This window comes from Fistularia commersonii, chromosome 21, assembly GCF_037954325.1.
Source record: "Fistularia commersonii isolate RoL2024-O1a breed Wild chromosome 21, RoL_Fcom_v1.0, whole genome shotgun sequence".
Taxonomy (NCBI): Eukaryota; Metazoa; Chordata; class Actinopteri; order Syngnathiformes; family Fistulariidae; genus Fistularia; species Fistularia commersonii.
In genome coordinates, this window is record NC_141304.1 from 5,388,547 (window position 1) to 5,402,842 (window position 14,296).

Here is a 14,296-nt window from a genome sequence, read left to right on the forward strand (position 1 = left end):
TGAGAGTTTTCCTATTCATTTATAGTGGGCTACTAGATTTACATTGCTAAGGTTACTCAATTAAAACAGATTACACATCAAATTAAAATCATTTTTGTGAGATTGTTTGATTTTTGATGTAAACAAGTCTCATGTCTTGAAAAAATAAAATACTTAAAATACACTCAAGAAAAGGCAGTCAGAGACCTCTGGCCTTTATGTTTGGAATTTATAATTGAAAGAAATAAGAACAGCTTTGTATCATAATCAATACTCATTGTTGGTAATATGGTGATATAGTGCATTTTTTGTTACATGACTGATAATAGTTGACGCATTAGTATTATTGTTCATGGTGTTTCATTAAGAGGTACAATACAAGTACTCATTACATGGTTTAATTCATGTGCTTCCAGAAAATCACCACAGGATGGCACCCATCAGTAAGCCTCAAAACCTGACTTGTTGCTCAAAACGTAAAATGTTTTTATATGCTAATAAATTTGAATTAATGTTTATCATCAAAAACCATGTAAAAACAGATGAAAAAAAAAATTATGGATTCCTATGGGGTCCAGACCCCTCCTGTGCTTTGGGATCTGCTTAACTGTTTGACTCATGACAGGACTTTACATTTTATTTTTTATTTTTTATTTTCTTCTTTTCATGCGGCTGCTGTTGTATGAACACACTTGGGTTCTTCCTTGGTGTCAGAGGAGGGACATAGCAGCTGTTATCAGCCAGTTATTCCTGGACTGAGTGTGTCTCTCCTGCAGAGACGGAGACTATGTGCCGTTGGAAGGGTTCAATATTAATACCGGACAGCCTGAATCAGACACAGGGGTAAGTGGACTTCAAATAACTACATTTTCTTTTTTCACGTGTTTTTCTTGAGACCTGGCTCAGGTTTTTCCCTGCTGTTTCTCCTCACGCCAAATGCAAACAGCAGAATATTTATAGAAACACAAATAGACACACTTCAAGCTGCATGGAAGAGTTTTTTTTTTTTAAATAAAAATGATGCCTTGCTTGGAAAAGTTGTCAAAAAGTCATTTCTGAAATATCAGCGCTTATATTCCAGAGTTTTAATTTATCATCACCAAATTTCACAAGAATGTTTTAAAGGTAATGGTTCTTTCTTCTTTTAAAGTACATTGTTCATCTTATTGCTTATTTTTACTTACAATAAATTGTGTGACTGTTATGTGTAGCACACAGGGAGATGGTTTTAGTCACTGCTCCATCTGAGTAAAATAAGTGGCTTGACAAAATTTTTAATTTTAAGCAGAAATAATCCGCGGATGGTACAGGTCATGTGGCAGTATTGGAGTTCTTTTGCGGCTGAAAGCTATTTATGTTGACATGCTGTGCATGCATCTAAAAATAAACTTACACATTTCCTGGCCTCTGGGAAATGTCACTGCAAGCCACATTGTGCAACCATGGACACAAATCAACAATCGGACAAAACATTTTGCAAGAAAAAACAAGTAAGAGGAAATAATTTTTACTTTAGAGCTGTCATTATCGTTATCTGTATGAAAGTTTTATTGTTGTCTGGATTAACATGATCTCAAATGTATTGGTGCAGAGGAAAAACACCGGGAACTGTTTTGTCAGATAGTTAAAAATATTAAATAATATAAAATATCTAAAAATATTTTTTGTTTTTTTTAATTGCATCACAGAAGATAAAGAACTTTATCACAATATTCTAATTTTCTGAGACAGTTCTGTGTAATGCAAATCTTTCTTATGTAGTTTTCATTCCAGGAACCTTAAATCACCTTCCTTTTTAATGTTCTTGTGATCATGATCCAAGAACACAGAACGGTCGTAGTGTACATGTCAGAGATGGAGACTGAGTTGTTATTAAAGAATGATAAGATATAATTGATATAATAAGATATATATTGAATCCGCTTTGAGCCAGAAAGTAACTTGGCAAACTGTCTGGATTGAAGAGACCAATGCTCAGGTTTTTCTGAATGAGAAGTGCAGTGTAAAGCAAGGCACTCCGGCTCATTATGGGGTGAGAATTGCGCTGTTTATCTGAAAGAATGGCTTTTTGGCCATAGATGGACGTCAAGATCGAAATTGTTCTACGAGAGAATATCAAGGTATCTTGAGTACGCAAGACAATATCTCTGAACTAGAGTCTGACCCAAATCTACATATCGTTAATTACTGTATGTTGGATAGTTTGCACAATGTCAGTATTTCATACATGAAATCAATAATTGATATTATAACAACTCTTTATCACCACGCTCCTCATCTCACATCAGTGCACAAGACATCAATGCTCCCACATGTCCTGAGAAACATGGAAAATTAGTGAAAAAGGAAAAAAAAAATACAGGAAATCCTGTGTTGCTTGAGAAATAATGTTTAAAACTGACAGTGTTAAGCTACCCATGCCTTGCATTAATTTGAAAAATAAGAAAACAAAAACACCTCGCTATATTTAATATACATTACTACTTAAGTTACTATAGAATTCAATGCAAATGATTATAACAAAGTATAATTTGTGTAATTCCTATCTACAGAACAGTTTTGAAAACATTGCAAACCGTTATTATAATGCATTGTAACAGCAAAGTCCTCTATGTGAGTTGGTGTATTTACAATTTGTTCTTGGTGGGACCTCATGCATCAGGCAGACTGCAGATATTATAAATTAAACCCTCATATAAGAAAAACCTTTTAGCGGCCTGTTTCACCAGATCTTAACTTCGAACATCACTGTCATACTTCCTTACCTCTCAAAACATATCAGGCTGTAGTTTGTTTCAGTGAAAAGGCTTATATAAAATCCAGCAGCCTCTCAAAAGACACATGCAGACCTGGGTAATAGCATTCAACACTTTTTTGTTTTACAACTCTAGCAAGACAACTTTAAAATTCTTTTAAATACATAACACTCTCAATCTGAAACATTTGCATGGTGAGTACTTTCTTTTTTGTTAGTTATCAGTACACATTGATGACATTTCTTAATATGTATAAAATAGTAGTCTATGTATCCAGGTTGGGTTGTGCTGTAATATCCAGAATTGTAATTTGACAAAGTGCATACCTAATGTTGTCCCTTCCTCTGGTTGGAGGACCTTTTCCTGAGAGTCTTGCTGTCATTGGGGCTCATCAGGTTCCAGCTAACCATGTCATCGTCGTATGCTGCGGCCATTTCAACCCTCATCGCATCCGGCGTTTCTAATCAGCCCGCCAAATCTAGCCTGCATCCTGGACCCAATGCAGAGGAAGGTCCTGAAGCGGGCGGCGTGCCCAGAGCAGCTCGCCACAGCCCCGTACTACCTCAGCCTGTGGCATCGTATGATGAAGAGGAGAATCCTGCAGATTATGGGATAGGTAGGCAGCTCATTAACACTGATTGTAACACACTGACTGATACTTACAACTTAATGCAGACAGTGTGTTGCGTTGCAGGTGGATATTACCCCGTAGAGATAGGAGAGATTTTTGTTGACCGATATCAAGTGGTGAGAAAGTTGGGATGGGGTCACTTCTCCACAGTGTGGCTCTGCTGGGATATGGTGTGAGTAGAAAAAGTGACATTTTTAATTTACGGACAAATTTTGTAGTATAAAATGTACAGTACAATATATAGTAGTAAAAAACAACTATGTTGCTTGCTGTTTTTTTTTTTTTTTTCTTTCCAGAAATGAACATTTTGTGGCTCTGAAGGTGGTGAAGAGCGCACAAACGTTTACAGAAACGGCACTGGATGAGATCCAGCTTCTGAAATGTGTCAGTCACACAATTAGGTTGCTTTTATGTTTCTGAAATGTGTCCTTGTCCTTTGTCCTATGAGGATATTTGCAGTGATTCATATTCTAATCATATGATATTGTTAATTCTATTTAATGTGTTTAAAAAGAATGTTTGTGTACCTTTGTCAATGAATGGTTGACACAAAGCGACTATATTAATCCAATTCTGACTTTCACGGTGAGGAACATGGAAGGAGAAGACTATTATATTTATATATATAACAAATCTATATTGATTATAAATTCAAAATGTCCTGCTTTGTGACTACTTGAAGTTGTGTTATAAGATATTCATTAATTGCTAATATATTACCTCGGACTTACAGATAGCCATAGTTCTTTTTTCATTTTAAGTTTGAAAATTCTATCCTCCCACTTGGAGAACTAAGGAGTATAAGAATGATACCTATTATTTCATGTTGAAAAGATGGTATTTTTCAATTATTTCCAGGTGAGGGACACTGACCCCAAAGATCCCCACCGCGAGAGAATCGTGCACCTCATTGACGACTTCAGGATTTCTGCAGTGAATGGAGAACGTATCCTTTACAGACAAATCGAACGGTCTATTATCAGCTTTTCCACAAATTCAAAATGTCTGATGTGAAACCTGGTCCTGAATCACTCTCCAGACGTGTGCATGGTTCTTGAGGTGCTCGGCCACCAGCTCTTGAGCTGGATCATCAGATCGAACTACACTGGGCTCCCTCTGCCGTGCGTGAGGAGCATCCTCAGACAGGTTCTGATGGACCCCTCACTGCATCCTAAATCCTTGTAGACAGCAATGGTAACTCTGCTTCTTCTCACAGGTTCTGCAGGGTCTAGATTACTTGCACACCAAGTGCAAGGTCATACACACAGACATTAAACCGGAGAACATCCTCCTGCGAGTGGATGAAGCTTACATCCAGAATCTTGCAGCCAACACCAAGCTGTGGAGGCTGCCAGAAAGCTCCGGCTTCACCTGTGCTTCCGGTAAGGAATGATCTGCACGATCTGACTTGACATGAGTGAAAAACATAAATGGAGAAAAAAAAAACATCATGATTTGATGACCGGGCTTTGTTTGTTGTTTGTCCTTTTTCTTTCTGCACCAAATGTCAGGGAACAAAGGACCCAGACAAAAACAGGTGTGGATCCAAAAAATGTATTTTTTTCAATAATTGCATTAATTTAAGAAGATGATCATTTGATTTTAAGAGAATTGATGGATTATATTATATTATATTATATTATATTATATTATATTATATTATATTATATTATATTATATTATATTAATATTAATATTAATATCATATCATATTATATTGTATTAATATTTATTATTATATTTAATCTATTATATTACACATTGTTCCAAAATGTATTATCTGTTTATTCATTTATTCATCTATTTCTATCTATATGATCTCCTAAGAGTTTTTCCAGCATTGTGGGGAAGCTGACCGGGGTCTTCCACACTCTTGGGGAGTGGGTAAGGCGGATTTTCTATTTTGGAGACCCCAATGACATACAATTTATAAAGATTTTGATGTATCAATGACTCTAATTGGTTATTATATTATTATATACTCACTATTCAGCCCAATTATACGTATTAGGCTTCTTAACTTTACTGGAGATGCTTTTCATAAGCATTTAATGTTGATGTAGGTCAATGCAGAAAAGGGGCTTCTGACATTTATATTTTTCATTAACATGTCTCCAAGCCCAAGCATAGATGTAAAAAAGTGGATGTTGACTTATGTATGATCATTTGCATGCGATTTGAAAAGAATAAATCTGAGGATGAGATGCTGGTACGCATGCAGCTTAAGCAATTCATTGGTACATTTTAAGGTGCGGGATAAACTAAATATTCCATATGAAACTTGTTGCATTCTTTTCCTAATGTTTAATTGTTGCCCGATTGACATCGCCCTGCAGTCCAGCAAGGTCTCAAGAACCCAGATGAGACGGCTGACCAGGAGGGAGAGGAAACGCAGAGGTCAGGGAAGTGCAGCTGGCCACGGTCAACAAGACAAACCTCACGGCCCGTTTTGTGGTGTCACACCTCCGACCGGCACGCACGGCCCCACCTTTCACCCCAATCTTCCGATTACGAACTCGAGGAGACACACCCTGCTGCTGGAGGATGCGGCGGATTCTGCTCGGGGTGGAATCAGAGACTCTGTCTGTTCGTTGCCGGACTTCCACAAAGAAGCTCCTGCCTCGGGCTCAAGATCAATCTTTTCACGCAAGACCGCTGACAAAAGTCTGTCTCCGCCGTTGCCGGACTCCCAAAACCGTACAAGCAGTATGTGCTGCTTCTCAAAAGCCTTTTCTCATATCAACACCTAGGCTACGAAATATCACCCGTATCCGGCTCTGACCGTCTTATCTGTCACAGTCTTTTCTTTGTTTTAGAAACCAGTGCCAGAGATGAACCACTGGACCTACTGAAGCCTCAGAATGCTAATAAAATACTCATCAAGATTGCTGACCTGGGCAATGCCTGCTGGGTGGTGAGTTAGGATTTGATAATCAAACCAGAAAAGACTTTACATTTTCAAAAAACGATAAGTTTCATTCATGAAACAGAGGTTTTTGAATAATTACTGCTCTGCTCAGTGAGCAGGGACACACGATGCGCCTTCGATCTTATGTTTTAACCAATGATTCATGGATTAACTGAACATTAACGACAGATGACCTTGACCTTACAAGTCAATTCCCGCAAGTCACCAAACCCAGAGACGATGACTTAGATGAGAGAAAAGGCTAAGAAGAATGCACACTATTTTCAAAAATGTATAGTTTCAAGAAGGCAGAACTTGTAGCAATTAAAGTTCAGAGAAAATGTGAATATATAAGTTCTACCAAGCTGGTAAGGGTGGAGAAAATGTGTTGAAGTAAGACATTTATTGAGAAGTAGGTTGAACCCCTGTGTCATTTCCAAGGGTAAAACAATTTTTTTCCTCGACACTAGAAAGCTACAAAGAGAACCACGAGATAAGGTTTTTTTTTATAAATATTTTTCAGAGACGTCAAGGACACCGCGGTAATAGAGCATGATGTGACGTATGTTTTCTATTGATCTCGGCCGCAATGTGATTCCAGAGAGACTATGTGGGTAGGATTCAGATGCAGCTGGAGCAAACCAAAACATCTAATGTCAGGGCTAAGCGGTACGGCATTTTACATTAACACATTTAACTTATCACTCAAGTGAGAAACAATAATACTTGTGAAGACATTTGTTAAAAAAAAAACTTTTATCGGAGTAAAACTCATTTAAAAACATAGATACAAATTGTTATCTTGTTTAAAAATTACACATAGTGGAGTCTTATTTGGAGCCAGACAGTCCTGTTTTGATTCCCGGTTCCTCTTAGCCTGTGGAAGTGTTGTAGAGCAAGACACTGAACAGAACTGCTCCCCAAATTTTGCTGTATGTGCCAATAAATGCATTTCTTCTTCTTCTGGATGTGGAGCCATTTTTAAGTCATTGATTTAGAGTTGATCTAACACCAACAATGTGTTGTCGTACAGCACAAACACTTCACAGAGGACATCCAGACCTGTCAGTACCGTGCTGTGGAGGTCCTGATCGGTGCCGAGTACGGAACCGCGGCTGACATCTGGAGCGCCGCCTGCATGGTAAAGCACCGCCGCCGATCATTAAACTTGTAGAAAACTATCTTGATCTCACATTTTAAGTGTTTTTCCTGTGAGATTGAATCCGGGCTACTTCTTTTGTGCCATTTGCAATGAAGGCGTTCGAGCTGGCCACAGGGGACTACCTTTTCGACCCCCAGTCGGGAGCCACTTTTTCCCGAGAGGAAGGTTAGTTTGGTCGGTTCCGCTTCGTCCCGCGCTGGGCAAACAGGGAGACGTAGCTGTAAATGTACATCTCCTCAGATCACATCGCCCACATCATTGAGCTGCTTGGACCCATTCCTTCCCAGTTCACCCTCACAGGGAGAAATTACAAACGTTTCTTCAACCGCAAAGGTAAAATGCGCATAATGGTTTTAAAATATGATGTAATGCTGCTCAGACCGTTATACGGCTTTGAGTCTCTTGGTAAAATCAAATGTGAACAATCCAATTTTGAGCGTAACAAATAAGATGCTACTTCAAATAAAGCGGTATTGGAAAAAAAAAAAGACTAAAAATATTTTGGAATTCATTTTGTTACAGGTCACGCAGCCCTAATCTCTATATTAATCTGTTTTGACCCCCCCTCAGGACAACTGAAGCACATCTCTAAGCTGAAGCCGTGGAGCTTGTTGGAAATCTTGCTGGATAAATACGAGTGGCCGCTGGATGAGGCCCATCATTTCAGTTCCTTTCTCCTCGCCATGCTGGAGCTGAGACCGAAGAAAAGAGCAACTGCCGCCGAGTGTCTGAAACACCCCTGGATGGTCACCTAGACGCACCAAATGGGTGCCGTCGAGAGCGTGATGGACTTTGTTCAGGAGCCAGTTTGAACAGTTAATAATCAGGCGCTGGGACAGTGGCCTGAGGAAGAGCTTCTTTCTTGTGGGATTATCTTTTAATATTGAAATGCAGTAAGCATCTTACTGCGAAAATGCTTTCTCTATCACTCGTATTGTCCTTGAATTTCAATAAATTGACACAGGAGTGATGTTATCCTTGGTTAGTTGTTATTCATAAAGATTAATACCTCAGGAAAAGATCATGTAAAAAAAAAAAAAAAAACACAGCTGAAACATCTCAAATGTCAAATTTAATTGCATAGAAGGTTCTTTACTGTTTACATTTTGGGTAGTGATGTAAATAGTGAGAAGTAATCATAAATAGAAGTGGGATCACTGATCTAGTTTGTAATTCTTGATTCCTAATGTCCGCCAAGTTCTTCATAGTATACAGGACTGTCTCAGAAAATTAGAATATTATGATAAAGTTCTTTATCTTCTGTAATGCAATTAAAAAAAAACAAAAATTACTTTTTCATGATATTCTAATATTTTGAGATAGGATTTTTGAGATTTCTTAAGATGTAAGCCATAATCAGCAATATTAAGATAATAAAAGGCTTGCAATATTTCAGTTGATTTGTAATGAATCCAGAATGTATGACATTTTTGTTATTGTAATTGCATTACAGAAGGTAAAGAACATTATCACAATATTCTAATTTTCTGAGACAGTCCTGTATGTGTTAGTTCCATTGAAGTATTTGCTTTTTTTTTTAAATCCTTGATGCGTTAACCTTCAAGAATAAGTCAGCAGAGGAACGGATGATGGAGGGAGGGAGGAGTTAGTCTGTTGTAAAAACACGCATGTGTCCTGGTGTCAGAGAACACGTTCCTGGAGGCAAAGAGAGGTGAAAAGGACAGAGACTGGTGCTCACTCACGTACGTAAGTCTGATTTGTCTTCATTTTCAGTTAGAGAACCTTTTATTGCACAGATTTCTTTTTTTTTTTTTTTTTTGTTTAGTGATCGTGGGTTTGTTCTTGCGTGGAATGATGCAGCTTCCATGTTCTTCATATTATTGATAGCAATCCATATTTCATATGAATTTTATACAGTCTATAAAGCAACAGTTTGTTAACACTATTACACTCTTCTAATATGATGTTATCAAAAATTATTGACGTACAACCGACCCAATGATGAATATGTCATAGTAATAACCTGCATTTTTCTGCTCTCCCAGCTGTTTTATCTCACAATATGTGTTCTGACTCGCAAAGACGATGAATTAATTTAAAGAATACGCTCAGGATATGATATGACATTTTGTGAATACAAAGGTTTTCCGATTTCTGTATATCTGAACGCATCCATTATCACTGTTTTGCCTGTGTGTACTGTACGGTTTGGTCGAAGCCACAGTAAAGGTTAGAGTCCCAGTGCTCTGCCTTTTGTGACACAGCTCTTAACCCCAAGCCAGTTGCCATGCAACTCAAATTCCAAATCAAAAGGAATTACCTCAACAGACACTGGTCCTCCATGCACAGGAATATTTTTTAGTGAAATGTAAAGCTGTACTGGCCATCGTCTACGATGGCCTATCACAAAAAAATCCCTTTCTTGCCATTGAAATCCCTGATCCGACCAATCGCATATCTGTAAGATATCTTACATCAACCTCTGAGAGTAAGAAAATACGAAAAAAAAGGCATAATGTGCTGTGTTATTAAGCTGACTTATTACAGTTGTGATATCACAACTGTGATCTATCACCCAGGTGTGTGTGTGGGTGTTCAGCTTGGACCCGGTTGAGGGAGCAGATAATGAAAACAGTAGCGGTTACAATATTGAACATTGCATGGTAAATACCCATCTCATTAGCTCGGCACAAAAGAGCCGATGGAGTGAGGGGAGATACGAAATCCCAGGGTTTTTCACAGGCGGCTGTGCTGTTTTGTGTGTGTGTTTTGAAGTCCATTCTTTTTACTGACTCGATCCTTAATGCATTTTTAGTTGACCGTGTGGTATTCTCTCTTTTTTAGCTGCAGGATGTGGTTGACTCTCGCGTACAGTTGTACCTGTGGAGCAGTTTTTCTCTACGCTCTGTACAGATGGCTTATCCCCGCTGTTGTGCAGTATCATGGAGGATTGGTGCTGATATGGCACGAGATGATTGTGGAACGGATGCTAGACGCGCTGACCCAGTCGACGCGTCCTCAGGTAAGAACGCACCGTTTATCACCGCCGCCTAAAATAACTGATACCATTTGATTTTTAACTCTATAGTCTTGGTTTTCAAATAATGATCCATTTTTTGGGCTAACAAAAGTTAGACGTCTGGGACTGAAAATGAATCATCACTGTCATCATCAGTACAGGTTTGCGACATTGTGAAAATTTTATGATCATAACGACAAAAAGTTTTTTTTCTTTCATTTATTCCATTTAAAATCCCACAAAACTGTCCATTGATATTTAGCTGTAATCAAGGATTTTTAGTTTATATACCAATAGATAGGGGGAGCTTTCTTTGTAAGAATAAGAATAAGAACAACTTTATTTATCGCGAAGGACATTGTTGTGCCAGAGTTTCAAGTAAAACATAATAATTAATAATAATAATAGGAAATTGTATAAACAGTATAAAAAAGGGGGAGAATAAGAAATACAAATAAAACTATAAAGTGTCTAAGTCACAAGTCAAGGCTATAAAGTGTCTTAAGGTCTTAAGTACCAGGTGAAAGATAAGGAGTACACAAGAGTATGAAAAAATATAGCACATGCAGCTGTTATGAAATGAAATATTGCACAATTATGAATATATATACAGATAAATTATTATGATTTACAGTAAGTGGGTGAGATTTTTTTTTTTATGGATTGAGATTTGAGATTCCCTGCGGTTGAAGGGAGAGGAATTAAAAAGTCTGATAGCCTCTGGTAGGAAAGACCTCTGACCTGGGAAAAGACACAATGTTAGGAAATTGTCCTTCAAGTGTTTTTTTTTTTACCACATTGTTCCATGTGGGATGTATTGTGGATAACTTGATGAAGAAATGTCACTTCTTTAAATAAGACTTGGTTTGAAATAATAAAAAAAGAGAATATAGGCTTCCACTTTGAAACCTAAAAGGGTTAGGGTTGAGTGAGTTTCAAAGTGAAGTGTGTCGAGAAAGGTAAGATGCAAACAATGATCCTCTAACTCATTGTGAAACACATCAAATTCAAGGATTTGCTCCACACGGTAATTGGAAGACTGAACTAAAAACCCACAGTCAACTAACATAACACCATGGAGCTGCTGAACAACACAAGGAAAGACAGAAATGAAAGAAGGAACACGGGGTAGAAAGAGGCACTTGGACAATGCAACAGGTAACAATGAGACAGAATCTTTGTAAAATAAAACAAAATCAACGCAGAAGACAATGAACCTGTGACAATGAAGACAAAACAATGTAAACACTGTGCATGGACATAATCTGCATTGTTCAAAACAAAAGGCCAAGAGGGATCTCTCCTATCCATTCTGTCATTCCCAAAAATCCCTTTTATTTCATGATATAAATCTTATATTTAGAAATGATAAGCAGAACATGCTTGGTCCAGAATTGTTAGTCTGTGCCTTCATTTCAAATCTTTTTGGTCTTATTTAAACATGTATTTGGCTGTATAGGTGTCATGGAAATCATTATTTTGTATTACAACCAATACGTCCCATTTTGATGGCAGGATCTTTGAGTAAATTACACAGAAAAATACTTATAGGTAAACCGTATTAATTCATATTCATAGATATGTGTGAGTGCGAGCGTGTAAAAAGAGCAAAGGTGTCTTCCAATGAAAAATAAACGAAAGATTGTTAATTATTAAAAAAGAGCAAATCGTGAAACAAGATTTACTCTCTCAGCCCTCTGATGGGATTTATTTGTACGGTAAAAGGGACGGCTTAATTATTTATTTTGGCTTTTTGTCAGTGACACTGTAATGACCGCCACTTGCACTGTCCGCCTACGCTTCCCTGCAGCGGTTACTTGGTGCAGTACAGAAAAACGCCGCTAGAGGAAACCCTCGTAGCGTGGTGAACGCCATTGATCAGTTCTGCAGACACAAGGAGTGGGCCATGAATGTGGGGGATGAGAAAGGTAGTGATGAAGCCACTGTGTACATGATAACATCTGTGTATGTTTTTGTGTGCACACTTGTGTGTTTGTGCGTGTAATCACGTGTGTAGTAAATATATCTCTTCCTAACTTCTGGCTTTTCTAGGGTAGTGTTTTACCCTACTTTATCCCTTACTTTTACGTCATCCCAGGTTGTATTTTGGACTCAGTGGTGTTAGAGATCAATCCACGCACTGTTCTGGAGCTGGGATGCTACTGTGGCTACTCCACAGTACGGATCGCTAGCCTCCTTCAACCCCAGGCCAAGGTTATCACGCTTGAGTTTAATCCACACTATGCTGCTATTGCTCGCCAGGTCATTGAGTTTGCAGGTGTAGAGGATAAGGTAATGTCAACAGTTTTTTTTTTTTTTTTTTTATAGCAAAACAAGGTACGCATAGGCAAGAAAAACAGAAATTCTTTTCTACAGGTCGAAGTAGTCTTGGGAGCATCTAGTGACTGGATTCCCAGATTGAAAGAGCAGTTTGGAGTGACAACGTTTGACCTCGTCTTCTTGGATCACTGGAAGGATCGCTACCTACCAGACACAAAACTAATGGAGGTAAGTAAGTTTGGCTCACGATAAACCGATCATTTGCCGATCTTTAAAACTCCCATGCTTCTTCATCAGGAGTGTGGCCTTCTCAGGAAAGGGAGTGTACTGCTGGCGGACAACGTTATCTTCCCTGGAACACCGGACTACCTGGACTACATCCGACGCAGCCCACGATACGAAAGCAATTTCTTCAAATCTCACTTGGAGTACACCAAAGCAGAGGATGGGTTGGAGAAGTCCATCTTCTTAGGCTAGTTTCTAATCTAAATCGTCTTGTTTCTCGTAGGCGTTTTGTAAACCTGTGAGTCTCCGGTGTCTGGATGCACGGATACATCAGCGGTGTTTGTAGCGTTTTCAAAAAGAAAACTTTGCAAACAAAATGACCTTTGCTGAAAGCAGTGGCTGATGTTTTTCTGTTGATGTGAATGAAAGTTTAATGAGAGGTTGTTTGAAAAATGCATTTGACTTTGGGCACAAACTTAGTTTAACCTCTTGTAGCTCTGCGTCTTAAAATCAAGATGGTACATTTTACTGTCGACATCTTACACTTTATTCTACAAGCGTTTTATTTGTTGTCCTAGAATATAGCAAAAGGAAATTTCATCAGGGTAAAAATGTATTTATTCTGATTTTTTTGGTTGACTGACAAATTTTGGAAATTTCTTTATTTGCTGCGAAGATTTAGATCAACCTGTTTATTATGAAAATGTAATATCGAAAACAACAATGAATGAATACAAATAAGGAACATATTTAGAAAAAAATAGATGTTTATAAAGAGAAGGAATACAGTGAAATAAATTCAGCCCAAACCATGTTAGATCCTAAAAAGGGAGCAGATGTATATACTTTTCTCCCACTCCCTGTCTACTATTCATATCATCTATGAATTACAATTATATTTATATCTATTTCTACTTGTACCTACATATGTCAACAACAATTCCTATTTGTCTAACCGTTCTTCCATAGGTTTCCTTAATTTCAGATTTGTTTCATTTTCCAAAAATTTCATGTCAGTTTTACATGTATGAGGTTATTTGTGAAAGAGAAGACTTTAAGACTTGTAAATAAATATGTTTATTGTGTGGTGGAAAATAACTGTAAAATATCAAGTGACTGATGAAGATTCTCATCCAGCTCTGCAGTCAGACCATCAGACTAATATCACAAGCTTGTGGTTTGGATGTTCCTCTCTCAAAAATGACCGTATTTAAAAAAAAACGACGACGAGATCATGCAGGACGAGAGAAAATTGCTTGTGTTTAAGATATATTTTGACCTTGTATATAGTCCGAATCAATAAATAGTTTCAAATGAGAAAAAATACACCAAATAGACTGTCAATTGTGAATCTGCCCATAACTGCATCCATATT

General features: G+C 37.8%; 2 protein-coding genes across 4 annotated transcripts; both read left to right on the forward strand.

Annotated features, from left to right (window-relative positions):
• Window positions 1-576: 576 nt before the first annotated feature.
• LOC147222147 (SRSF protein kinase 3-like) lies at window positions 577-8,411 on the forward strand. 2 transcript variants are annotated; one of them, XM_086168114.1, is made up of 15 exons: window positions 577-822; window positions 3,131-3,351; window positions 3,430-3,538; window positions 3,663-3,750; window positions 4,225-4,312; window positions 4,406-4,512; window positions 4,583-4,748; window positions 4,878-4,903; window positions 5,194-5,250; window positions 5,703-6,072; window positions 6,183-6,280; window positions 7,308-7,415; window positions 7,532-7,601; window positions 7,677-7,769; window positions 8,007-8,411. In XM_086168114.1, the coding sequence occupies exons 1-15, from the start codon at window positions 767-769 to the stop codon at window positions 8,189-8,191; spliced, it is 1,842 nt and encodes a 613-aa protein (XP_086024240.1). In that variant the 5' UTR covers window positions 577-766; the 3' UTR covers window positions 8,192-8,411. The 2 variants fall into 2 exon arrangements, with proteins under 2 accessions (XP_086024240.1, XP_086024241.1); XM_086168115.1 differs by having other exon boundaries at window positions 756-822; window positions 3,090-3,351.
• A 548-nt stretch (window positions 8,412-8,959) lies between these two features.
• comtb (catechol-O-methyltransferase b) lies at window positions 8,960-13,870 on the forward strand. 2 transcript variants are annotated; one of them, XM_086168303.1, is made up of 6 exons: window positions 8,960-10,159; window positions 10,242-10,419; window positions 12,227-12,344; window positions 12,515-12,708; window positions 12,793-12,924; window positions 12,994-13,870. In XM_086168303.1, exons 2-6 carry the CDS (start codon window positions 10,249-10,251, stop codon window positions 13,171-13,173), a joined length of 795 nt encoding a protein of 264 aa, XP_086024429.1. In that variant the 5' UTR covers window positions 8,960-10,159; window positions 10,242-10,248; the 3' UTR covers window positions 13,174-13,870. The 2 variants fall into 2 exon arrangements, with proteins under 2 accessions (XP_086024429.1, XP_086024428.1); XM_086168302.1 differs by having other exon boundaries at window positions 8,960-10,419.
• Window positions 13,871-14,296: the final 426 nt, after the last annotated feature.